The sequence below is a fragment of the Lampetra planeri genome, chromosome 44, assembly GCF_965212315.1.
Source record: "Lampetra planeri chromosome 44, kcLamPlan1.2.h2, whole genome shotgun sequence".
Classification (NCBI taxonomy): Eukaryota; Metazoa; Chordata; class Hyperoartia; order Petromyzontiformes; family Petromyzontidae; genus Lampetra; species Lampetra planeri.
The window spans coordinates 5,944,707-5,971,203 of NC_136150.1; the positions used below are offsets into that span (position 1 = coordinate 5,944,707).

A 26,497-nucleotide genomic window follows, 5' to 3' on the forward strand; every position below is an offset into this window, starting at 1 on the left:
AGAAGCGGGGTTTATTTCACAGATGTCAAAGCGGTCGTCCTTGCTTCTAACCAAAAACAAGAACACAGCAGATAGCCACTGACATTGCAATCCTGTGATTGTGAGTATAACGTACAAGTCGCTGTGCCAGTTATATTTTACAACAGACACATTGCGTACAAGATTCGAACGCAGCCGAATGATTTTTTCTCATTTTCAACAAAAATATCCATAGCTGCTTCTCTGCAAATTTTGGCCACAGCCTGAAACACATTCACGATGTGCATCATCCTCATCATCATGAGCCATGGTCTATCTATTGCTGACTGAAGCCTGGCCGTCCCTCAAGGTCGTTTGAAGCCACAGTCCATCTCCCTCCTGAACATTATCCCAATGTCAACGCTCCATCTCCACCGGAGGTACATTGCCTCCTTTGCCTGCCATTCAGCCACCAGTCTCGCCCAGCAACCGTGAATCTTTTTAAATCCTTTATATTAAGTTCACTTGCTTGCGCGCTTGCGCGCTTACGACCGTGCAAATCTTTCGGTCGTTTTTTAACCCACTTCCCGTGATCCAATCGAGCTGACATTTTGCACACAGACTCGTTGTGTGTGACAATTTATTTTCGTGAAAAATTTTCCACTTTTTAGGAATTGTTTATTTCATATTTAATTTTAAATACCAATGTGATAAAAATGAAACTCTTACTCAAGAAAAACAGAAATGAATAATAAAATAAAACCGATGCCACGCATATAAAGGATTTATAGTGAAAAACTTCGTTTTTACGGGTAAATTTTTTAACCATGACGTGTCCTGCTCAAGCCTGCTCGAGTTCATATGACATCACTCATTTGCATTTTTTTTGGACACGTGATGGGATACATATTTAGGCATTTAAAAAAAATCTGCATTTTGCCAACTGTGCAGTGAAAAATCATTGTCAAGTGTCCAAAAAGTGGAAGCCATTGGTAGCTCTGCGCGTTTACATCTAGATGAAGAAAACATTTCTTTAGAAACGCTTTTTCTGTTTAATTTATTGTCCTCCCCCCGCATCTCCAATTAGCCACGGTTGACTCCGTACGGCGCGAAAGAAGTTCAACATAGATACGTACATGTGTAAATTACACAAATATCACTCATTCTGCCTTCGACGAATTAATTGATGAGTAGAGGCTATAATGGGGCACGGCAAAAGTCGCGGACAAGATTCCACACTCGTCAATCAGGCGGGAAGCCATCAACTGGAAGGGCGCCGTTATAAATACTTCTTTACATAAACACCGCTAACATTATAAGTGAGATCTTTAATTACAACGACGTGCGCTGTGGGGTATATTGATTGACAGTGAGTTATACGAGTTGTAATTTCCAATCAATCTGCAATTATTGTGACGGAGTTTCTTTATTCCTTAGTTGCCGGCAAACATTTCTCGCGTCGGAGAAGAAATTCAATTTCGGGACGATTGATTGTCACGTGCAATTATTTCATGAGATTTAATGCTTTCCAACAAGTTCAATAAATGCACGCTCGTGCCGTTTCAGTTATTCGATTGCTCCATTGAAGACGTCTTGAAGGGGAAGAGGAGTTACAGAGCATCGGCACAGCACGGAGACTACCGCACGGCACTACGCACCTGGTGGCCTGAGTTCAATTCCCGACGATCGCTAACACCGTTGGTAGGCAATATCCAAACTGGTACTGCCTACCCCACCTCCTTCCACCCCCCCCTCTCCCCTTCATCAATCTGCAGTGACCACCACCGGCATGATGAAGTATGGTCAAACAACGATTGCGACCGAAAGATGTGTGGGGACCCTTCATCTGGCTGTGGAATGATACTGGAAAATGATGCAAATCGGTCAGTTTATTTAAAGTCAAGCCCATTGCGCTAATTATTATTTAGATTCAATTCAATGAAGTTCCAATTTGTAGATATACAAAAGGGTTTGAATATTGTTTTAATAAAGTATACACCTGTTTTGCTGGATAATAATACAAATGTTTGTTTATTTTTATAGCGTTGTCGTTCTTGCAAGATATATCTCAAAATCTCAGAAGAACCAAAGGTCGAGCTGCAAGGCAGCAACCAAGCAGCGAGAGCCGGAGCTTACCAACAATTGCCCACGCTCTGCAGTCCTCTGTATATTAAGATGTTTTCAGCCAATTAACGAGCGTTTAAAACAAAAAAAAACCACGTGGGCATGAAACCGGATGCCGATTCGCAAACACCGAACATGTCCAGTTTAGTCAAACATGGGAAACGTAACAAAGTGCAGCGGCCACAATTATCTTCTGCAGCACTCCATTACAGATTTTTTTAATTTTTATTTAATGTGACCGCAACACACACATACCACAATTTTAAACCCGATAATGTTAAACTTTTGTAATTAAAACTGAAAGCTCAACTCCCAGCCATCTAAAGAAGGGGGCTAATTATGATTTTGAAGTTATGTTTAAAAAAATGTCAAACTGATGCCAAAATTCGAGCATTTAAAATCTACTTTTCATTCATTGACAGAAACCATATATTTTCTAGGGAATTTGAATGTGTTTAAATAAATCTACTCCAGTTACGTATAATAATCGACAAATATGAGGAGTTTTTTTTTCTATTGCAAAACTCTGAGCCCGATAAATAACACTGTGTAGCAATCTTTTTTTTGTTCCTGGGTAGTAAGTGTTATTTAGTATGGAGTTAGACTGATGGCCTTAATCTAAGTTGTCTTGTGCTTGTTGTTGTTTGACTAGCATCCCACTGGAATTTTTGCACACAGCGTTGGTGTACGGTGCTTTTTCTGCAATATTTTGCTGTCTTTTCTTGGATTTTCTGTTTGCACATAGTCACATAGTCACTTTAAGATGTTTTCTTGTTCATGTTTTTGTTTGTTGCGGTTGCACCCGATTCAAGAGCCGAATGGCTCACAGGGCTCTATACCTAATACATGAAACTTGAATTTCCTAATTGATCCTTATGGCGGCGGTACCCCAGGGTACTAAATAATACAAAATGGCCGAAACAATTCAATATTTTATTTCTTGGACACTATTTTTTGCAGGGGTAAACTTAACCCTGCGGACTGGGGTACCAATCAATCCGACATCGGTGCCACTCCGCGATGTCAAAACGCAGCGAGGACGATTGCGCCGAAACCCTGAACGCTCGCGGTACGCACCGTGGCGGTGCATCGTGTACAGCTCGTCGAGATGAGTCGATTGCCGCATCGCCGACCATCAACAGACTAAAAGTGACTGCATCACGGACATTATGCGAGAGCCGGGGTACTGTGGTTCCCTTGGGTACCGCCATAAGGTTCAATTGCTTATGCCTCAAAAGTAAAGAAAATGGATATTATTCCCCACAAATTTGCTTTTGTGACCAGGACAGTGATGTTTTGAAATTTACCTATTTTCAATGAGAAAACGGGCGAATTTGTGTCTTTTCGTTCACATAAAATCAGCAAAAAACAACATATGAATACAAATTAACATGCCAACACCAAGCCCGGCCACCTTTATCTCCACAGTGGTGATATTTACACACCACACCAGGTACTAATTTGAGGCTGAGTTGACCTAGGGGAGGCCCAGGACTGGTTCAGATATTTGCTATCAATGGTGGTAGCCAAGACCGGGAATCGAACTCGGGTCACCGGGTTCGTCGTGCAGCGCGCCAACCGCTACACTACCGCTCCCCACCGAAACGTCGGACATCGTACTGAACACCACGTGGTACAGCACATCGAAGTGCTGTAGAGCAACACGACTGCAAACACCAGCAGAGCAATACTCTGTTTGTCTAGTTGTTATCATCTTTCTTGTGTTTTTTTTTATTTAGCCTCAATTGCAGACTTTTGCTCATACCATTCGCCTAAATGCAACAGTAGCATATAATTTGCATACACTTACATGGATTCTTTCACACAAGTTCTGATGTGTCGATCGTGAGCACAATGATGGATTTAGATTGATCAATCGCTTCGATGTCAGACGCCCCCATTTAACGTACAACTTTGATTCTAGAATTCCCTTTCAGGCCTTAATAAAAAACAGTTTATGCCCCGTGGTAATACACTCTTTGTGATTCAATGGAGAGACTGGCCCGCAACATAGCAATGCAAAAATTCCCGCCTCGTGGCTCAGGGCATCCAATTGAGTTCAGTACCCTCCCATTAATCACTGGGGCTGGCAGACCACCGTAAACCAGGGCTATCGGAGTTTATTTGGCAACAGCGCCCAAACCTTTGGGCAGAAGGAATGAAAGTCGCCTCAGGTTAACACGTAAGGCTCTCGCAGACAAATATACAACCCCATGAAACCTTTGTTATGAAAGTTACCTTTTTCGCAAAAGCGAGCCCCACAAAATGCCCAAGTACTTTTTAAAAGTAATTTTCTTATTAGTCTTCTTCTTCTGAATCGCATTTTAATAGCAGCTTAAAAAAACATAAAAAAAAACCTCCTACCAAATTTGTGCAAAACATTGCCCAATCTTCTTGGTTCTTTCGGTAAAGTCACGTAGAACGGAAACAATAAAAAAAATAATAGAATAAAACATAATAAAATAATTCTCACGACGTTTCGGCCACAACGCAAGCAGCCGTCATCAGGTGAAGACCAGGTCTGTCGGGGAGACAGCGTCTTGTTTCCATTCTACGTGACTTTACCGAAAGAACCAAGAAGATGAATCCCTGCAGTCACGAAAGCTTTAAATCAAAATTGCCCAATCTGTGAGCCCTGACGGTGACTTGACATTTGTTGAATGCAAGGAAGATCGCATGCTCACCATATGGGTCAGCAGACGCAACATTAGGCCAATTAACATGCAACGTTAAGGCAATTTACACACCGAAATTCAGACACAGACACGAAAGTCTCACGTGAAAATCTCACGTCAACTCTACTTAACTCCCTACATCGGATCTCTGCTCTGTGCTGATCTCAAGCGGTGCTGGAACCTCCTAAATCTCTCTCCAGCACTGTGAACTCTTACGCTACCCTGTTAGTTGTCACGTATGAACAACTCTCCTCCTACATTTACATCCATACGTAGCCAACCGCGCTAATCTACCATCCTCGATCTCCACCCACCAAACTCATCCCTCGCCGCGTGCCCACCCTCTCCGCTAACACCACAAGCTCCGTCCGGACTCGCCATTACTTGGCACCACTTTAGCCACTCAAATGTATTCACATGGCCACCAACAGTGAAGTATGCATTGCAGCAGCAATGCCAATGCAGCAGCATTGCCAATGCAGCAGCAATGCCAACGCAGCAACAATGCCAATGCAGCAGCAATGCCAACGCAGCAGCAATGCCAACGCAGCAGCAATGCCAACGCAGCAGCAATGCCAACGCAGCAGCAATGCCAACGCAGCAGCAATGCCAACGCAGCAGCAATGCCAACGCAGCAGCAATGCCAATGCAGCAACAATGCCAATGCAGCAGCAATGCCAACGCAGCAACAATGCCAATGCAGCAGCAATGCCAACGCAGCAGCAATGCCAATGCAGCAAAGGGCTGCCAGGAAATCCCTGCACCCCGCTCCACACAGCACACTGCTGACGGTGGAGGTTGATTGACAAGAAAACACAAGTCAAGTCATGACCCAAAGTGGTTGATGACATCTTTCCAATGGTTGCCGAGTCTATAACCATCCTCTCGGTTAAAATTGTGTCTGTGTCTGTTTATATGGATGGCTACATGAACGAATCCTAGTTGATAGCCAGTAGGCTTGCATAAGTAACCATCGTCTTAGAGAAATCAATTTTGTGTGAGCCAGCTGCATTAAAATAATGATCAGCCACGGCAGAAGTATTGGTCCTACTGTGTTTCAAACCGGCCTTATGTTCTTTGGGTCTTTCGGTAAAGTCACATAGATAGAAAAAATAATAACAATAAAATAATGAAAATAAAGTGAATAAAAAAACACATCATGACGATTGCCTGTGTGGCAGTCCTGATGATGATTGCTTGTGTTGTGATCGAAACTTCGTGATATTTTAATTTTTTTTTATTCACTTTATTTTCATTTTTATTATTTTATTGTTATTATTTGTTTCTATCTACGTGACTTTACCGAAAGACCCAAAGAATATGAATTCCTGCAGTCACGAAAGCTTTAAGTCAAGATTTCTGCCATATGTTCACGAACACGGTCCAAGACATGTCGCTTAGTTTCCCCAATGTAACTGCTGCCGCAGATACAGCTTAGTTTGTAGATGCCGGGATATTGCATGTCACGAAAATTGTCCTTCACAGATAGGATCAGATCAAGAATTTTATGTACTGTGTTAAATCGGACCTGGATCTTGTGTTTGTTTATGATTTTGGAAATATTTTTGGTTACCCCTGCTATGTATGGCAGGGTGATGGTTTTGATTGGATCCTCAGATGGTTCACGTGAAAGTTTTAAGTCAAAATTGAATATCCATTTTCTATACTTTTTAGGTATAAGCAATTATGAAATAACACTTACTACCCAGGAACAAAAATTGTGTTACATAGTGTTAGCATGCTTGGCTACGGACAGTTGCAAAAGAAGTTCAACGTACATGATGAACATATCACACTGTTGTGTACTGCACAATTAGATGCGGTGACATTTAGATGCTACGTATAAAGAAATTGTATGGTACCCTAAATACATCAATCACACGACACCCTATATATTTTAACAAGTGGACATGATGAAAATTACGAAACATAATGATTTGTATTTTAAAGAGGAAATGTTCTCATAAAAATAAATGTAATGAGTCATTGTTTTCAGTGCAGGAATTGCAAATGCAAAACAACAATCATCCGACAAATAAATCCCATGGCCTTCATTAGTCTGCTCGCAAACACAAGTGGGTATGCAAACATCTATGGAAATGGCTTTGCTTGAAAGCAGCCAACACAAATTACAGAAACCACGAGAGAACTTTGTTTTTTGACAATATACGAGGACAAATGAATAATACATAAAGTAAAAACCTTTCCATCTGCTAGGATTGAAGGCCATTCCTCGAATCTTTTAGATAATGTAACACCGATCGCCTTTACACTCATATCTGCTGCTGTCACTTTTCCTAACGCTAAACGGATCCTTGTTTAGGGCTAGCCTAGCTTTAATCTCAGAGACAATGAGACTGCTCCGATTTGAACTTGATAATTTAGACAAGACTCTCTGACAACCACACTCAGCATTAACAGAAAAAATGTCCACATCTGATTGGGACCATGTAGATAACGTGACAGTTTTTTCAGCCACTTCAATGTCAACCAAATGTAAAGTTAACCTGATTGCTAAATTCAAACTCGTGTCAAAAAAGAAGCCAGAGCCACACCTTAAAAAGTTAGATGTTAACAAGATTGTTCTCAATCACAGTAACAGCCCAATTTCCGACAGCCTAAAATCGGTACTAGCTAAAGGGTTGAATTTCGCAGTCAGCCCTAAACACATTCCAGTTGATGATATCATTGCCCAGGTCGACGTAGCCCTAAAAGATTTGAGACACATCCTGGCAGACGTTGCAAGATCTGAAATCGCTGCTATCCTCAAAAACGCTAAGAAACCAAAAAGCAACATCAGTAAGGACGAGCGTTTTGAACTCGCTCAATTGAAAAAGAGTGATGACATTGTTGTTGTTGTTTTCCTCGCACTTTCTGTTTATAGGCGGCATTGTGTCGCCACTTTGGAAGGGTTTAGCCAGAGATCAATCGATTTAATTTTTGGTCCGCGTTTTGGGCAACTGAGAAAATGGGAGACGTCTTCTAGCATTGCCTGTACCTGACACCATTGCAATCATTGAAGACTTGGTTCAACAGGGACTGAATCCTGATGTACTAACTTTGGCGAGGCACTGCCTTACCAACACTTTCTTCACCTGGAATGGTACATTCTACAAACAAAATGAGGGTACCCCAATGGGTTCTTCCTTATTGCCCGTGATAGCGAATGTTTTCATGGAGAAATTTGAGACAGATGCCAGCCAGACATCCACCCTACATCCCTCCTTGTAAGAGATACGTACATGACACGTTCGTCATTTGGCCACATGGCCTGTCAGCACTGAACCAATTTTTCAACCACATCAATTCCATACACCCATCTATCAAATGGAAGTGTAAAATGATGGCAAGCTACCATTCCTGGATGTTTTAATCAAAAAGAGACCTGATGGCTCGTTGGGACACTGTCTACAGGAAAGCCACCCACACCGATTCCTATCTGAGGCCTGATTCCCACCACCATCCAACCCAGAAGAATTCCCTCATCAAAGCAATACACCATAGGGCCCATTGCATCTCCGACCAGCACCACCTATCCAGTGAACTGGAACACGTACACCAAGCCCTCAAGATTAATGGATATTCGGACTGCACAATCCGCAAAGCTGTATCCCCAACCACGGGTAGAGAACCACCTGAGGACCAAATCAAAACCATCACCTTGCCATACATAGCAGAGGTTACCAAAAATATTTCCAAAACCTTGAACAAACGCAAGATTCAGGTTCGATTCAACACAGTACACAAAATCCGTGACCTGATCCCATCTGTGAAAGATGTGATTCCTGACATGCAATACCCTGGCGTCTACAAACTAAGTTGTGTCTGCGGTAGCAGTTACATTGGGGAAACGCAACGACATGTCTCGGACCGTGTTCGCGAACACAAGGCAGATTTGAAACACGGCAGAACCAGAGGTGGGACAAAGTCATTGTTATGCAAGTCCAAGTCGAGTCGCAAGTCATCAAATTCATGACTCGAGTCTGACTCGAGTCCAAGTCACATGACTCGAGTCCACATCTCATAGGTGGGACAAAGTCATTGTTATGCAAGTCCAAGTCGAGTCGCAAGTCATCAAATTCATGACTCGAGTCTGACTCGAGTCCAAGTCACATGACTCGAGTCCACACCTCTGGGCAGAACCAATACCTATGCCGTGGCTGATCGCTGCTTGAACGCGGTGGGCTCCCACGACATTGTTTTTTCCGAGACCAAGGTACTCTGCAAACCTTCGGGCTACCATCAAAGATTTGTTCATGAAGCCATCCAGATATATAAACTCAGACATAACTTCAACCGAGAAGATGGGTACAAATTGAGCAATCATTGGAAGGACGTTATTAACCAGGTATAGCCTTAACTGGTTGTTGATGTTTCCATCCTACCTGCCATTGCCAGCAGTTATTTCCGACTCTCTGAGTTACATTACCAACTTACATGACCAATTTAATGTCTTTACTTTAACGGGCTAAATGTCTCACTAACAACGCCAACGTTTCCCTTTTTTAAATCCTTTATATTAAGTTCGCTTGCTTGCTTGCTTACAACCGTGCAAATCTTTCGGTCGTTTTTTAACCCACTTCCCGTGATCCAATCAAGCTGACATTTTCCACACAGACTCGTTGTGCGTGACAATTAATGCTCGTGAAATTCCCCAAAACATTACACTTTTTAGGACAAAAATATTATATTTATTTACCAATTACTTAATGGTGCAATGCAATCATCTGACCCATAGGTAGCAGTCATTTCAAGCCAGATGACGAGAGGACTCTAGCCGCCACGCATATAAAGGATTTATAGTGAAAAACTTTGTTTTTACGGGTTAATTTTCTTTCGATGTGGCAGGGCTGTCGTTTTTTAGCAAACTATAACTGGCTGTGATGTTGTTGTGTGTGTCTCTCTCTGTGTGTGTCCCTACATGTCTCGCTCTCTCTTGTGTCTCTTTGTGTGTATGTGTGTCTCTCTCTGTGTGTGGGTGTGTCTTTCTGTGTGTATCTCTCTCTGGGTATGTCCCTCTGTGTGTGTCTCTCTTTCTGTGTGTCTCTCTAGGTGTGTGTCTCCCTCTATGTGTCTCTGTGTGTGTGTGTGTCTCTCTCTGTGTCTCTCTGTGTGTGTGTGCCTCTGTCTGTGTGTCTCTCTATATGTGGTCTTGTGTTGTGATCGAAACGTCGTGGTTTTTTGCTTTTAATTTTAGTTTTCTATCTATGTGACTTTACCGAAAGAACCAAGAATATTGAGTATATTGTAGATGTAAATTGCTTCACTGAACACAGGAAAATACTCGACCCTGCCACTGCAACACTGAAAGGGCGTTTGTTTGCTGAGGCATTATGGGATATGAGGCTGCAGTATCGATTTGGCGTTGATTGAAAGACTGCTTCCCTGTGCCTGTGGCTAATCCCAATGGGGGTTCCAACTACAGAATTAATCTGAAAGATAAAAATCAATGATGAACAGGCACGAGTGTGATACACATGCATCAGTCACACTTCAATTCAAAGGTCAAAATGTCTCTCCACGGCAATCGTTTCAATTGGTAACCCTCAGCCACTTTTGCGGAAAGTCTGCATGTGCCCATCTCCCCGTCTCATCGCCTCTCTCTCCATCCTTGAATTCCCTCAAAAGTGACCACTCCAGGTGGATTAAATATCTCAGTTTACCCTTACGCGTGATTTGAACCCTTCTTCTTCTCCTCTGCGTATAATAACAATAATTAATAAAACCATGAATAATGGCACACACTTTCACGAAAAGCAAATTATCCAGTCGTGGTTCCGAGGCCCAGAGCCAGGCTTGCCTTGCCGTTCCTCCTGATAACCATCCGATAGAAAAGATGAGAAACCTTCAGCTGTCGCTTAAAGGTAGCGGTGGATCTAACGCTGGTGGATCTAACGCTGGTGTGATCTAACGCTGGTGGATCTAACGCCGGTGGATCTAACGCCGGTGGATCTAACGCTGGCGGATCTAACGCTGGTGGGATCTAACGCCGGTGGATCTAACGCTGGCGGATCTAACGCTGGTGGGATCTAACGCCGGTGGATCTAACGCCGGTGGATCTAACGCTGGTGGATCTAACGCTGGTGGGATCTAACGCTGGTGGGATCTAACGCTGGTGGGATCTAACGCCGGTGGATCTAACGCCGGTGGAATCTGATGCTGGCGGGATCTAACGCCGGTGGATCTAACGCTGGTGGGATCTAACGCCGGTGGATCTAACGCCGGTCGAATCTGACGCTGGCGGATCTAATGCTGCCACACGACGTTCTTCCAGGACAGTCTTGGTTCCGGGGGGTGGGGGGGGGCAATGAGCGACTATTTTAAATATTTTTATTTCACCAGGTCAGGCCCACTGAGTAATACGACTCTTTTTCAGAAGCGACCTGGCCTACAAATGATAGCTCAACGAAGTGGCTCATCGTGTGGACATTTATAGCAGCCAAATTATGCCAAACACACGTCGATTCTCAATGTGGAGGGAAAAACCGGAGGACCCAGAGAAAAATACACGCGACCACGGGGAGAACATGCAATCTTTAAATATACAACAGGCGTGAGGTTCAAGTTTGAAGCCACGACCTCCTGCATACTAGGCGAGGGAATTAACATCTCGTCACTCACTGCGGCACCCAAATTGAGGGATGCGTTCCTTGGTGTCCGGGGGATGAGTGAGACCCATGTTTTGAGGATGATGAAGGCCAGATAATGTGCGAGTCCACGGATATCCAGGTGATTAATCTAATCAATGGCCTCCGTGGAGGCCTGGTGGCAAAATGTTAACTAGCTCGCCTGGTATGCAGGAGGTTGTGGGTTCAATCTCAACCCTGATGCCTGTTATTTGGAGTTTGCACGTTTTCCCCGTGGTTGCGTGGATTTCATCTCCGCGTCCTCTGGTTTTTCCCTTCCACATTTAGAATCAACAACACGCGTTCAAAGTATTTGGCCGCGATACATTTCCACGCGACAAGCCTCTTCATTGAGCTATCATTTGTGACAGCCGGGTTGCGTCTGGCAAAGAGCTACATAGCTTGGTGAGCCTTACCTGGGTAGTAAAAGAAAGTAGTTTAGTTTCGGATGTCCGTGATATTCTAGATTTGAAGCTTTCGTGACTGCAAGGATTCATATTCTTAGGTTTTTTTGGTAAAGTCACGTGGGTAAACAATTAAAATTAATAAAAGTAAAATAAAAAAATAAAAAAATCACGAAGTTTCGGAGGCAACACAAGCTTCCGTCTTCAGGTGGAACCGTCACAGCACGCTTGCTGTATCAAGTAAATGAGAAATTCCAAGAGATACTACCCCGTATATATACTGGTTGAGGGGGGAGGAGCCAGGACAGGCCTCCTTTTTTTATTATTATGGTAAGGTTGGTGCGGCTTGAAACTACGGGTAGTCTACATAACAAAGGACTGAGCCTTTGTTATAACAAAGGACTGAGCCTTTGTTATGTACCCACGTGACTTTACCGAAAAAACCTAAGAATATGAGTCCGTGATATTGCCCGTGAATCGGCGGAGCGGGCAGTGTTGGATCACATGATGCACAGCGACCGCGGCAGTCGCGTTGCGGACTGCCACCGGACTTCGGCCCGTCGTACGTTCGGTGTGAACAGCAACGCCACTTGAACCCCGTGACCCTCTGTTTCCAGTGCTCGATCGCTCCATCTAACCGCAGCGTCACACTCGTCCAGACGCGAGGCGTTCACGGAGGTGCAGCAGCACACGTCAGGAAGTGACGACGGGCTGCATTCGAGTGTGTCCACTAGGGCGTATGCCGGGTTAATAGTTGCCGCGTATTTACGTTTTTTTAGCAAAGACAAATGACAACCCAGTAACCAATTAGCGGAACATTGTTCTGCGCACAAAGCTCACACATTCGGTGTTCTTATAACGTTCAAACGGCTGCAGCACTTTTGTAACCTTGCAAAGGATGGAGCGCGCGCGCGCGATGTTAGAATGCGACATTAAATAACGTTAAAACGCCGAGCCAAGTTGGGGTTCGTGGAACGCCTCGATCACCGAAAGTGCCCGATAATACTGGTGACTAAGGCGCATGAGGATTAATTATATTTTGATTTAAAAAAAGGCAATTAAGATAAGGTCTTCGGGATCGAGGCAAAGGGGATGGGGTTAATGTATTAAGTTGGAGTTGCGGGAGGTTACAATAGGGTTATTTCGCGAGTTGTAATGAAAATGAGCAATAATTCTTTATTAATAAAGTACTGTCGATTTCACTTTTTTCGTTTCTTACACAGGGCCAGACAGCTGACATGATGCCAGGTGTGATATCTTTTGACGGAGTATTCACATTCCCCATTCCGGGGGTTTGTTGCCGTGCACATTGACGCGATGCGATGCAATCGTGCAGTCTTTTGCCAATCCACTGCTGGATGGAGGTTCTTTCGCCATACTTTATCGCGGGCAGGTGAAGGCAGGGAGAATGAATGGGGGGAGCAGAGTATCGTACAACGAAAGGATTTTGATGCACTGCCCTAAGCTGCCCACGACATGGTCTACAACACCTGTGTTCCGCGTGGCGGAATAAGCCGGCGTAATGCTTGTGTAGAGGTGTTACGTAACGGGGAGAAACGGGCAGTTACACTGGGGTGTCTACATCCACGTCCGCAAACGGTTACCGCCCTGGGGGGCTGTGTGGGGGGGAGGCTGGGATCCCACACAGCCCCGCCCCCCTCGAGGGCATGTTGGTATATAAGGCGGAGAGCGAGAGAGCTCGAGGCAGTCGTTGGGTACAGATCAAGATGAAGAGCCAGTGAAGACTGAAGGCCACAGCTAGCTAGACCTGGAACTCCCCTGACTCGCTGTCCTTGTAAGGGCCGAGCAGGGCAAGCCAGTGGTGCGACCTCAGAGCAGCGAGGTCTGATGTCCTTGTAAGGGCCAGACTCGTGTGGCTGAGGGTCGGAACCTGCGCCGAAGCTGGGCCAGGTTAGTTAGCCTACAATTGGGGAATGTCTAGGATAGAGGGAAGCAAGGAGTTAACGGGGAGCGTTAGCTGGGGAACACTTCCTCTAATAGACCGGGTGAAGAGGCCGATACCTCTTCGAGTGTTAGAGTCGTTACTCTGCTGCATTGAATTTAATTGTATTAAATACGTGTTGCCTCCATTAACTTATCCTGCGTCACATACGCCAGTTACACTTGTATGGGCAAGATTCAATAGCATCTGGAGAAGCAAGCAAACCAGCTAAAAGACCAAAATAAAAATTTGACGTGTAGGCTTTCGCGACCAATATTGGTCAAATAAAGGATCTATGGGTTAGATGGCATAAGAATAAATTGCGTCGTTAACCCGCCACCACCCGCCACAGCCAATTAGTAAGGGTTGTCGTGTAAACAAGACGCGCCAATTAGTTTACTACTTCTGCCCGCCGGTGTATTGGAGAGTAAAATCCGCAACATTTACAATTTGAGTACGTTTTGCTGGTAATTACATTCAGCATCATCGCAGAATTCTGGCAATATCGCCCCATGATGCTGGATCAAATTACCCACGAAACGTCAAACTCCAATTGGAAATGTTGCGGATTTACTCTCCGACACACCAGTGGGCTGAAATAGTGACTCATTGACACGCAAAAAAAAAGATTGTCACGTCAAGATCGCCAGGCTGGCTGTCTCGGCAGAAAGATGGGATTATCTCATTGCATCGCAATTCTTGCATTGTTTCAAGACCCTAACTTATCTTGCAGAGGTCACCCAAAGCAGTGCCCCGTGGCAGTTGGTGGTGAATCTGTGAAAAGAATCGGAGGGGGGGGGGGCAGCAATAAGATGCAAGACCAAAAATTGTTAAAATCTGATGTGGAGAAAAAATAAATAAAAAAGGAGCCATTCTTTTGAAAATTGCCCGTTACATTTTTCAAAGAGGATCTCACACATGTGTGACATGAATCGATTGTGTAAAGAGCAACGGAGAGCTGTTAGCAAGATAGCAGCCTCGTGGTTTACCGTTGCCCCGACAAGACATTCGTTGCCAAGTGGATGAACCGAATGGGTTTGGCGAGTTTACGTTTGATGGGACCACTGCATCGTCGGTGGGAGGAAGTGGCCGACGTTATGCAAAGTGTGATATCAAACACTTCGCCCTGGGAAACATCCTCCGATTCCAAATTAAACCGCCAGTGGTGAATGGGTGGGAATGATTTAAACGCAGCGTTCTTCATTGCAAGGCCCTCAGGCCACTGGCGGTCCCTGGTGTCCTTTCGTGTCGGCCCCAGACATGCCCCCCCCCCCCCCTGACAAGACACAACATGTGACAACACCCCCAGTCCATCATCGTGATGTCACAAACCCCCAATGGTTTTAAATGTGGCACACCCCTCGCACTGATTATGTCTTATTTGTGAAAATGCTCGCACCCCCCCCCCCTCCACCCACTCCTCTGAAAATTAGTGAAGAACACCGATTTAACGCAAGGCTTGCGTGCAGACAGTTTGGCAAGGGTTGCGTGCAGACAGTTTGGCAAGCGCGGTGCTGTATTCGATGCGACAGTTAGGAGTGCAAGGAAAATGGTGTGCTCGTTGCAGTGTGTCCCGAGGCACTCTGGGTGCCATCAAATTTTGCGTAGTAGTAATAATAATAACAGCCTTAATTTGTAGCCCTTTGTCATGCCACTCTTTGACGAAGGATTCCCTGTGCAGTGTGTCAAGTCAGGCCTGCAGCCAGATGTTAGCTGCCTCGCCTCGTATGCAGGAGGTCGTGGGTTCGATTTTGAACCTGAAGATGCCTGTATATTTTAAGTGTGCATCTTCTTTTCGATTTAAAGCTTTCGTGACTTGCAGGGATTCATCTTCTTGGTTCTTTCGGTAAAGTCACGAAGAAGGGAAAGTAATAAAATAATAAAAATAGAACATAATAAAATACAATCAGAGTATTTGGCTGCAATCAATTTCCACGTGATAAGCCACTTCGTTGAGCTATCATTTGTGGCCAGGCCACTTCTGAAAAAGATATAAATAATTCAGTGGGTCTTACCTGGTAAAATTAAAATAGCTTATAGTTCGTGAGTTTACATGGTACGACATTTCGTGCAATATTCTCCATTACCTCTACTTGCATAACCGAGTCTGACTGACCTTTCCTGACATTGCTTTACATGTTTTGTCGAGAGTATTTAATAATTTCTCTTCAAATAGCGCAATTCACCTTCTTGACTTGGGCTCGTTGAATTATTTTAATTAGACGATTGTTAAAGGAGGTCCATATTTCCTTAACAAAAAAGTAACATTCTGAGGTGTAACTCCAGGTTGCCCTTGCAAAAGAGGCAGCGCTGTTTCACGCTCTCAGTGGGTTTATTTTGTCTCCTGCTACTGGTAGGAACCTCCTGGTTACACCAGCCCACAGGGGATTATTGTGTCCGTCCGTCGTGCATCCAAAAAGTGGGAGGGGTGGGGCTGGGTGGAGAGGGGAGGATGGGGAGGGGCTGGGTGGGGAGGGTGGGGAGGGGCTGGGTGGGGTGGGGAGGGGCTGGGTGGGGTTGGGAGGGGCTGGGTGGGGAGGGGCTGGTCACCCCGTGGTGCCCTTATAAAACTCAACGTTTAACCTACAAACGCCGGCTTGTGCCCGCCCTCACAGTCGGCCATATTTGCGGAATACACCACGCCGCAGTTGACCCTGGCCATTGACCGAGCAACCCAACGTTCCTACCAGCTCCCTCCGCAGGAATGTGTTTAAATAAAGGATACTGACTGACTGTGCAGCGTGGGTCAGTGGAGGAGACCCAGGACCAGTTCATATCAGAATCAGAATATTTATTTATCGCGGAGAAATCCTATGAGCTATGAAGCTCTTTTTCACAGACGTCCGGTAAGGGGTGGGTCAAAAAGTTACAACAAACGAGACAGAACAAAATACAATATCACTCGCCACAATATCACTCGCCACATATCACTCGGCATGCCAGCGGATCGCAGGAACCTTGTGAAACTCCCTTCCCGTGGGCGCCAAGGAGATGCTATATACCGTGGCTCGCCAGGAGATGGCAGTACAGCAAGTGAATTTAATCTGTTTACATCTGTACGGGGATTGAACGTTGCCCCCTCGCGCATGTGCTCTGGTTTTCGTCCCACGTGCATAATCATCACGCATCGTTCGTTGGCTGAAAACATCTGAACATGAAAGGCCAATGCAGGACCCTCCTGCTAAAGAGCCCAGCGCAGTTTTCCTGGATAAATAAGTAATTATGAATAAACTAGCTTTTTTGCGCGTTCAAGGACGGGTGTATATTGCAGTAAATCTGAAATATTCAATAGAAAAATTGTTCAGCTCATGATTATTAATGAGGGGGGGGGGGGGGGTTGTGACGTCACCCGCTGATGGTTATCGTAGAGGGGTGCGGCATGTGGAGTGACGTCACCCCCTTCATGGTTATTGTGGTGTGCGGCATGTGGAATGACGTCAACCACTCATGAATATTAATGAGGACGGGGGTGGGCCTCATGTGAAGTGACGTCACGCGCGGGACACAGATTCTTGGCTTATTATAGTAGTATATGATATTACACTGAAATTATATTACACTGAAATTGAGGAAATGTGTTTCAATTCCACAACCCCATTATAGGCGCCAGTCCATAGGGTGCCCACCGTTGAATGCTCAAAAAATCGTTAATATTTTATCGATCACCAGAGGGATGTAATGCGGTGTCGACCCATCACCAGAATTTAAACTTGTGAACTTCTATGATTTCGAGAATTATTTTATTATGTTTTATTTTTATTATTTTATTACTTCCCTTCTACGTGACTTTACCGAAAAAAACAAGAAGATTCTAACTATGAGGCAAGAGTTCTAACCGCAGCACCACACGGCAAGACACACACATCTGATTAATTGTGGGGGAGTTGCTACTTCACAAGATCAATCACGAGAGAGATACATTCACAGGGTTTGCTCGCGACGTTTCCAAAAGTTGGACAATATCCTCGTGTGGTTCGAAGCCTTTTTTGCTCCATCAGGAGGGAATTCTAGATTTGAAGTTTTCGTGACTGCAAGGATGCATCGAAAATAACGTCAACAGCTTAAACTCCCGCCCCCGACCCCACACGCCCCCCCTGCATCCCTCCTCCCTGGCTCCTCCCCCCCCCCCCCCTCTTACCCTATGTAACGCTTGTCACATACAACTCTCTCTGCCCACTACAGTAAAACATTTTTTTGCTGTGGTTGTCCCACCTGATGACGGAAGCTTGTGTTGCCTCCGAAACGTCGTGATTTAATTTATTTTTTTATTTTTATTTTCATTAATTTTTATTTTTTATTTTTTTATTTTCATTTATTTTTTTACCTACGTGACTTTACCGAAAGAACCAAAGAGTATAGCAGGGAATTCCTTTGGAAATCCACCCGATGATGAGAAACAATTGTGGATGATGGTCAGACCCCTTTAATCCAATGCATTTAAACCAGCTTAATATTGTCAATATTAAGGGGTTGTTTAAAGTAATGAGAGCAAGAACATGCATTTTATACAGATAGACAACACACATAATGTGGTCAAATCTCATTTTACACAATATATATGAGTACATATTTTAAGCCGAGTTTACTTGGTGAGTACAGACTAAGTTCGGCTACCAATTGCAATACCACAAATATGTATCACCAGATAAATAAGCAAGCTTATTTGAAAAAAATGTACCCGTAAAAACAAAGTTTTTCACTATAAATCCTATATATGCGTGGCGGCTAGAGTCCTCTCGTCCTCTGGCTTGAGATGGCTGCCACCTATGGGTCAGATGATTGCCTGCCACCATTAAGCAATTGGTAATTAAATATTTTTATTTTTTCCTAAAAGTGTAAAATTTTGGAAAAAAAAATTCACGAAAATAAATTGTCACGCACAACGAGTCTGTGTGCAAAATGTCAGCTCGATTGGATCACGGGAAGCGGGTTAAAAAACGACCGAAAGATTTGCACGGTCGTAAGCGCGCAAGCAAGCAAGCAAGTGAACTTAATATAAAGGATTTAAAAAGGGCGCTCTTTTCGTGTGTATTTTACCAGGTAAGGCTCACTGAGCTGCATGGCTCATCTTTCAGAAGTGACCTTGCTATCACGAATAATAGCTCAACGAAGTGGCTCATCATCATCATCACGTGGAAGTTTATCCCAGCAGCCGAATACTTGAAATACACCACTAACCTCGCCACTGTCACCAGCCTCCTATCTCTATACACGTACGTACACTAAGGCACGGTCACTTACTAACCTGGCTGACTGAGGACTGTGGATCACTGGTAGGACGGGCACATTGAATTGCATTCGTATGGTAGGATAGGCACATTGAATGGCATTCGTATAGTAGGGCAGGCACATCGTATGGTAGGATAGGCACATTGAATTGCACTCGTATGGTAGGACATGCACATCGTATGGTAGTACAGGCACATTGAATTGCACTCGTATGGTAGGACATGCACATCGTATGGTAGTACAGGCACATTGAATTGCACTCGTATGGTAGGACATGCACATCATATGGTAGTGCAGGCACATTGAATTGCATTCGAATTGAGAATGATTGGCATCTTGTAGAGAAGCACATTGATTACGAATAGACAAAAGGCAATACGATACGGTGGCTGTGTTGATCCGTTGATATCGAAACAACCCAATACGCCCTTAAGTCAAACGCTCCTCCGCTACTGTCGTTTAAAATCAGCCAATATCCACCACGCATATTTACTGTGACCAGTGGTGCAGGGGCACGAGAAATAAAAAAAAACTCGATACCTTCGTCAATAACAGTGTGGTGTTAAAAGGAAAACAAATCTAACTGGGGATGCTTCGGGCAATGTACCCATCTTCATAGCACATACCCAAAACGTCGCCTATTCGATGTCAATATTTCTATTTAAAGCGGCGTTTCTGATGCATGTCTGCATGGGTTGTCCTTGGTTTGCAATGTCGATATCCACACGCTCGGCACTCATTGCACACACAAAGTGCTTGCCCAAAAAAATGTGACCACAATACCTTAGCTGATCTCGTCAAGCAGGATAAACCATCACGCGAACTCCGATCGTCCTCAAAGCGGCAGCGGCTTTTGGCTCGGCGCTTCTGCGGCCGTCTGGAACGCTCTTCCTTCCGATATTCGGAAGCCACTGGAGCTAGGCACTTTTAAATGTAGACAGAAAACGAATTTCTTTAGAACTGATTTTTGTGTCTTCTTGGTTTGTTCGGTAAAGTCACGTAGAATGGAAATAATAAAATAATAAAAATTAAACATAATAAAATAATTCTCATGACGTTTCGGCCACAACGCAAGCAGCCGTCCTCAGGTGAAGAACAGGTCTGTCCTTCCCCGCACCTCCGATTAGCCACGGTTGGCTACGTGCGGTGCGAGAGAAGTTCAGCATACGTACACACACACTCACTCTCGACTTTTTAGTCATACGACTACTCGCATCGATAATTATCAGTGTAATTCAGCATGCGTACCCAGGGAAGCGACAATGACGATACGGGCATCCTCAACGACTCCCAGGGCACAGCACCGCGGCCTCCCGTGACGGAGCGAGGCACGACCGGGCAAAGTTTTCAAGCAATGCCCCACGGAGAGGTCCGGGAGAAACGATTTGTTAATTTACACCACCGTCAATAAAAAAGAAACATCGTCAATTAGCGGATGCAGATCTGTGTATCGCTGCTCTAGGAGAGAAAAGAGAGAGAGCGAGAGAGAGAGAGAAAACTCACAGCGCAATCATCTATTGTTGAAAATAATTAAGCGGTGACAATGTGGAGAATAAATCTCCAAGTCTCACTCAATTATAATTGCGGAAGGCACTGCGCGCCGCCGCACGCGTGGGCGTCCATCGGCAAAGGGCATTGCCACTGGATGGGGGCACGCACCAGTTGAGTTCCCTTGCCCCAGTGGGTGCCCCAGTGGGCACCCCACTATGCCCACCACCCCTCACAATGATCACCCCCCACCCACAGAGCCCACCCCCCCTCACAATGCCCCCCTCACAATGCCTACCCCCCCTACAATGCACACCCCCCCCCTCAATGCCCACCACCCCCACAATGGCCACCCCCCCCCCCCCACAATGGCCACCACCCCCACAATGCCCCCCCCCCCACAATGCCCACCACCCCAACAATGCCCCCCCCACAATGCCCCCCCACACAATTCCCAACCCCCCCCACAATTCCCCCCCCCCCCACAATGCCCCCCCCCCCCACAATGCCCACCCCCACCCACAATGCCCCCCCACAATGCCCACCACCCCACTATGCTCCCCCCACAATGCTCACCACCCCCTCAATGCCCACCCACCCCCACAATGCCCACCTCCCCCCCCACTATGCTCCCCCCCACAATTCCCACCCCCCACAATGTCCACCTCCCCCACTATGCCCCCCACCCACTAAACTACACGTGATTTCTCACAAGCACCGAGCAGTGCTGTCAAAACAAGTGGCAGTTGACTTCATTGCACACGCGCAACAGAGCATGCCAGTGCTTATTATAAATATAGGTTTTTTTGGGTCAAACACGGTTGGCGACGTACGGTGCGAAAGAAGTTCAAACGGACGACATGCAACAAGCGCAATGAGGCTCGGACGAGCGCCTGGCATCACCTCCCGGCTATGACATTCATCGTCGGGTGATGTAACTCATCAAGTGCACGAGACAACGCCGTTGCCAGTCGTCAGGCACCCCCCTTCGTGTGAACGTGGAAAGATGAAAGACGCAAGCAGCAGCAGCAGGAGTCCGAATGTCGACCGCAACAGTAAACACACGAGCCTTGTGGGTCCCCGCGTTCCTTCAACGGAGGAGCAAAACTACGCGAACTATTGTAACTCCTAAAGCCCTCTCGTCGTGGCGAGTACACCACGGACATTTGCATCTAGTCACCTGAACGTCCCCGATGCGATCACACGCAAGAACAAAATTGAGCGCAATTGTTCTATAACAGAGGCGAGGGGTTTAACGACCCGCAAGCATTACGCATAGCAGCAGGCATCAACAATCAGCAGTTTCAACTCCCTCCAACAGCGGAGTGTGTTCCCGGCGCTTTGAAAGAAGCCTTTGGATTTGTCCACTTACCTTGACTTGCTTGTCTCCTACTCATCATCATCACCACCACCGACACCCACCAACTCTCCGCGCCTGCCACGGAGTGTAACGACGTCTCGGGGAATCCAAGGCACCCACCTCTATCAGTGGGATCTCCTGGCGCTCCGTCGAAAGGACAGCTGCCATTTTCCAGCAGCACCCCTCTTCCTTTTTGCTATCCGTTCCCCGACAACAACCACCAGCACCACCACACACACACACAAAAAAAAACGATTTCGGTTTCAAATCCCCGGCACGGACACCGGCGTTTGCATGGCTCTGTTCACAGCCGTTTGCTTATATCGTGGTTAGTGCATCGTTATTATTATTATATTATTATTATGGCTCTTCATCTTCTTCGCCGCATGCGTTTTGGTAACACGTTGGGCTCCTGCCAGGCGAGCGAGCGAGCGCACGCTCCCCCTTGACGCAGCCCTGCGCTGTAACTGCTCCGTTTCTATTTTTGTGCCCAATGGGGACAAAAAAAAAACCAGCCCCCAAATGTACAGTACTCCGATCCCTTCGCGTGCGCGCCTGCGTGCTTATTCGTTCACGTGTTTTGTTTGTTCATTTTTTTTTAAACTTAAAATATCCGCCGCGAACACGCGCAACAATCGGATCGGGCAGGCGAGAGGAGTAGCAGCAGCAGCAGCGGTGGCCGCGGCATCACCGCGTTACGCGGTTTGGGCTGCGGAGGCAATCCCACACACATTCTTCATCCTTCATGCGGCCGCCTTCCTCCGCCCATTTTACCCACGCAGCCTCAAACCCGGTCCCAAATCCCCACTCCTCCCCCCCAACCCCGCAACCGTCAACCCTCCCCCAAGTGCATCGCTCCACCAGCAATCCAACACACAGCCATCCTCCCAGCCAGCCAGCCAGTCATCCCCCCACCCACTCAGCCATCCACCTCCCCCCACTCAGCCATCCACTTCCCCCCCCCCACCCATCCAGCCATCCACCTGCCCCACTCATCCGCCCACCCATCTTCCCTCGCCCACCCATCCACGTTTTATCTTCACACCACAGCGCTACAGGTCGTGATCTTGAACTCGACGGTAGTCTCAAGGCCCACACCGCGCTGCCGATAAAGATGCTGTTGCCTGGCTTAGCTCGGCAAGAGGAGGATACGATAATAAAATAATAATAATACGTAATAATAAACTCAGAAACATCGATTCTCACCTTCAGCTATGTCCGTGAGCAAGGACGATAACAGCTGCTGCATTCCGCAGCACAGCAGCACGCATTACTAGAATCTTAAGGAGACTTTGCTAAACCCTTCTTCGCGTGGCTGATGTTGATGAAGAGCGGTGACGATGACGTTTACATTGAAGCGGTCGGGCCATACGATTGCGTCCTTTGTGTTCGTGACTCGGGCATTCAATCGCTGTACGTCCCATGGTATGTTGTGGGTGACCACGGTGGTACACCAGAGTTGAGCAGTTGCCATCTGTGCATCAAGTACAGGGACTACTCTACGTACGGACATTCAACTTACGAACTTTCAGAGATACGGACAAACCTGTCCACATGTCCAGTGGCTTGTTCGGACCGAGAGTCGTAAATTCAACCGCGGCCGTGGTGGCATCTACATCAGGGACGTGTGGTCAGGGGAGGCAGGGGAGGCAGAGCTTCACCTGCCATACTCCAATGAAAATAGCTGTTACGAAAAGTAAAAAAAAAAGAATAATCAAATGAAATAAATATTAAGATTCCTCCACTGATCTGTGTTATAAATGTAATTTCTGTACGATTCCAATCATTTTTATAGTCAAAATTGCCAAATTTGCGGAGCTGCACTGCAAATACAGGAAGAGACGAGAGGTGAGGCAGCGACGAGCTCAGCCTCCCCTCTGTTTGCGCAACCCCTCAGTAACTGGATGGAGCGCGGGCAATAAGCGCGTGCCTGTCACTATCTCAGTATGTCACCAATGTAATGTTTGTAGACCCCTTCATTTCATGTCCTCGCCTTCCATACTCCAGGTAACTTATTTCACGTATGTGTATAAATATATTTAGGCTCGCTGGTCTCGTCATGAAACTGCAATGAAAAAGCACCAGGGGAGGCAGCTATCACATCTGCCTCCCTCAGTGTGTGAATCTGGCTCTGACACTAGCCAGTGCCTCCCCAGCCATTGACCTCACCGCACGTCACTGATCTACATCTGCAGAACGTGAATAACCAGTGGCACCTACATCGACAGATCGTGAAGAACCAGTGGTGTCTACATCTGCAGAACATAAACAGCCAGTGGCAGCTACAGAACATGAAGAATCAGTGGCATCTACATCTACAGAACGTGAAGAACCAGTGGCATCTACATCTGCAAAACCTGAAGAACCAGTGGCATTTACATCTGCAGAACATAAAGAACCAGTGGCATCTACATCTGCAGAACATAAAGAACCAGTAGCATCTACATCTGCAGAACGTGAAGAACCAGTGGCATTTACATCTACAGAACGTGAAGAACCAGTGTCATCTACATCTACAGCACATAAAGAACCAGTGGCATCTATAGAACATGAAGAACCAGTGGCATCTACATCTGCAGAACGTGAAAAACCAGTGGCATCTACATCTGCAGAACATGAAGAACCAGTGGCATCTACATCTACAGGAGATTATACAACCTTTAAAGTGAATTTCCCATGTTTAGTGTACGTGCTGTACAACATGTTTTGAATCGACAGGAGTAAATTTGGACTTACGAACAGACCTCTGGAACCTAACTCGTCCGTAAGTAGAGGAGTCCCTGTTTCCGCATCTGCCATGCTTTGCGTGCAGATGAGGTTTAAGAGGATTGTGGTCCAGAAGCTTTGCGGGAGATGGAAGCCAGAGATTGTCTGCGTGGGATGACCGTGGTACTGTTTAAAAAAGAAAACTCCTGTTCATAGCATCCCCCTAATTTGTAGAAACACAACCCGAATGAATTAATCCACGTTTAGCTTATGCAACCTACATTATACGGTTGTTGGGCATTGCTGTGGATTACAGGTTTTCAAACGCAATAAATTTTTTTCTTTATTTCATGCACTTGCATTTATTCATTTGACCATTTCCATGCCGTTTAACCCGGGGGACAATTCAAGAGACCCTCAACAGGCTTACAACGCATGTCCACAAACATCGACCAACATTTCAATGAGATCGGGTTCTATGCCCGTAATCTGACATTGTTCGACGCCGTTGTCATTTTGCGTACAACATTTTCAGCACGATTTCAAAGTGGCCTTTTTTTGTGGGGTCAATTATACGTTGAGTGTTTTGCACAAATGCGTGCAGCTTTTACACGAAGCATTGCATCACCCAAACACTGCATGAACCACAACTTTGTATTCGTTCTCAGGCCTCCGTTGCGCCTTTGGTTGACTTGTCGTCTGCGTGCAATTAAATGTGGTGACAGCAACGAGGAACGACGCACAGCACACGCACACCGATGACAACGGGACACACATGTTAAGTGTTTTTCACCTTTGGTTGTTCAAATCTGTCTGGTCGCGTTCCAAACCACCGGGCACTTTTTTCTACTGCGTAAACTGCAGATGCCGCGTGATGGCAGCTGACACTGACAAAAGAGTGAAGCTTCGAGCAAACCGGTAGCGGGGGAGCGAACCCATGTTAAGAACGAGATGGATTATATTGTTGCTATACACAGCACTGCATGCGAATGTGAAAGCATGCCAAGAGATATTTCGCCCCTCGAGCTGTGAATGGAGAATGGGCTTCAGCTGTTAGCACGCGTACGGTAAACCAAATTGTACAGAATAGCGCACATACCATAGGCGTTGCATTATGTTATGTAATGTATGATAAATGTGCTCGAGAATGTGCTATATTGTGTAGAGTGTACACAATACTGGATGTGGTGAAAGTGCGATAAATTGACTTTTGACAATGCGTCTACGTTCGGGGCGGGGGATGGAGGGGAGGGGTGATAGGGGAAGGGGTGATAGGGGAAGGGTGATGGGGTTGGGGGTTATGGGGGAGAGGTGATTTATAGGGGAGGGGGTGATAGGGGAGGGGTGATAGGGGAGGGGTGATAGGGGAGGGGTGATAGGGGAGTGGTGATAGGGGAGGGGTGATAGGGGAGGGGTGATAGGGGAAGGGGTGATAGGGGAGGGGTGATAGGGGAAGGGGTGATAGGGGAGGGGTGATAGGGGAAGGGGTGATAGGGGAGGGGTGATAGGGGAAGGGGTGATAGGGGAGGGGTGATAGGGGAGTGGTGATAGGGGAGGGGTGATAGGGGAAGAGGTGATAGGGGAGGGGTGATAGGGGAGGGGTAATATGGTGGGGGCGAGACTGGAGAGCCCCCGGACCTACGACAGTAAACGTCGTACTGCACAGTACACGGCACATATCACGCCGCATGTACGTTAACATTTCTTCGTCTGGACAATTACGCACACACCGGTACATTTACAGGAATGTATATACAGCAACACAGGGTTGTTGTTGTTGTTTATTTGCATTTTTTTTAAAAAATTGCATCAAGCCGAACTTTGCACTTTAGCCGCACCACACAAGGCTTTCTCTCTCCTCTTTTTTTACGATCAGTGGAAACAAGAAGATGCTCAGTGTAGTCGGCACTTTGCTTCGTTCATCATTTCGTATTTTTTTATTTTTTTAATAACTTGCTTTATGTAAACCCCCACCTCTCGCTCCC

The 26,497-nt window shown here is 46.0% G+C and overlaps 1 protein-coding gene across 2 annotated transcripts in view; it reads right to left on the minus strand.

The window, feature by feature from the left end:
- The window catches only part of LOC144732882 (uncharacterized), a 295,786-nt gene extending 273,258 nt beyond the window's left edge, over window positions 1-22,528 (minus strand). For both annotated transcript variants that reach the window (XM_078614545.1, XM_078614544.1), the window contains exon 1: window positions 21,927-22,528. In XM_078614545.1, the coding sequence (XP_078470671.1) occupies window positions 21,927-21,974 (48 nt within the window). In that variant the 5' untranslated portion in view covers window positions 21,975-22,528. The remainder of the gene's footprint in view (window positions 1-21,926) is intronic.
- Between the last annotated feature and the right edge of the window lie 3,969 nt (window positions 22,529-26,497).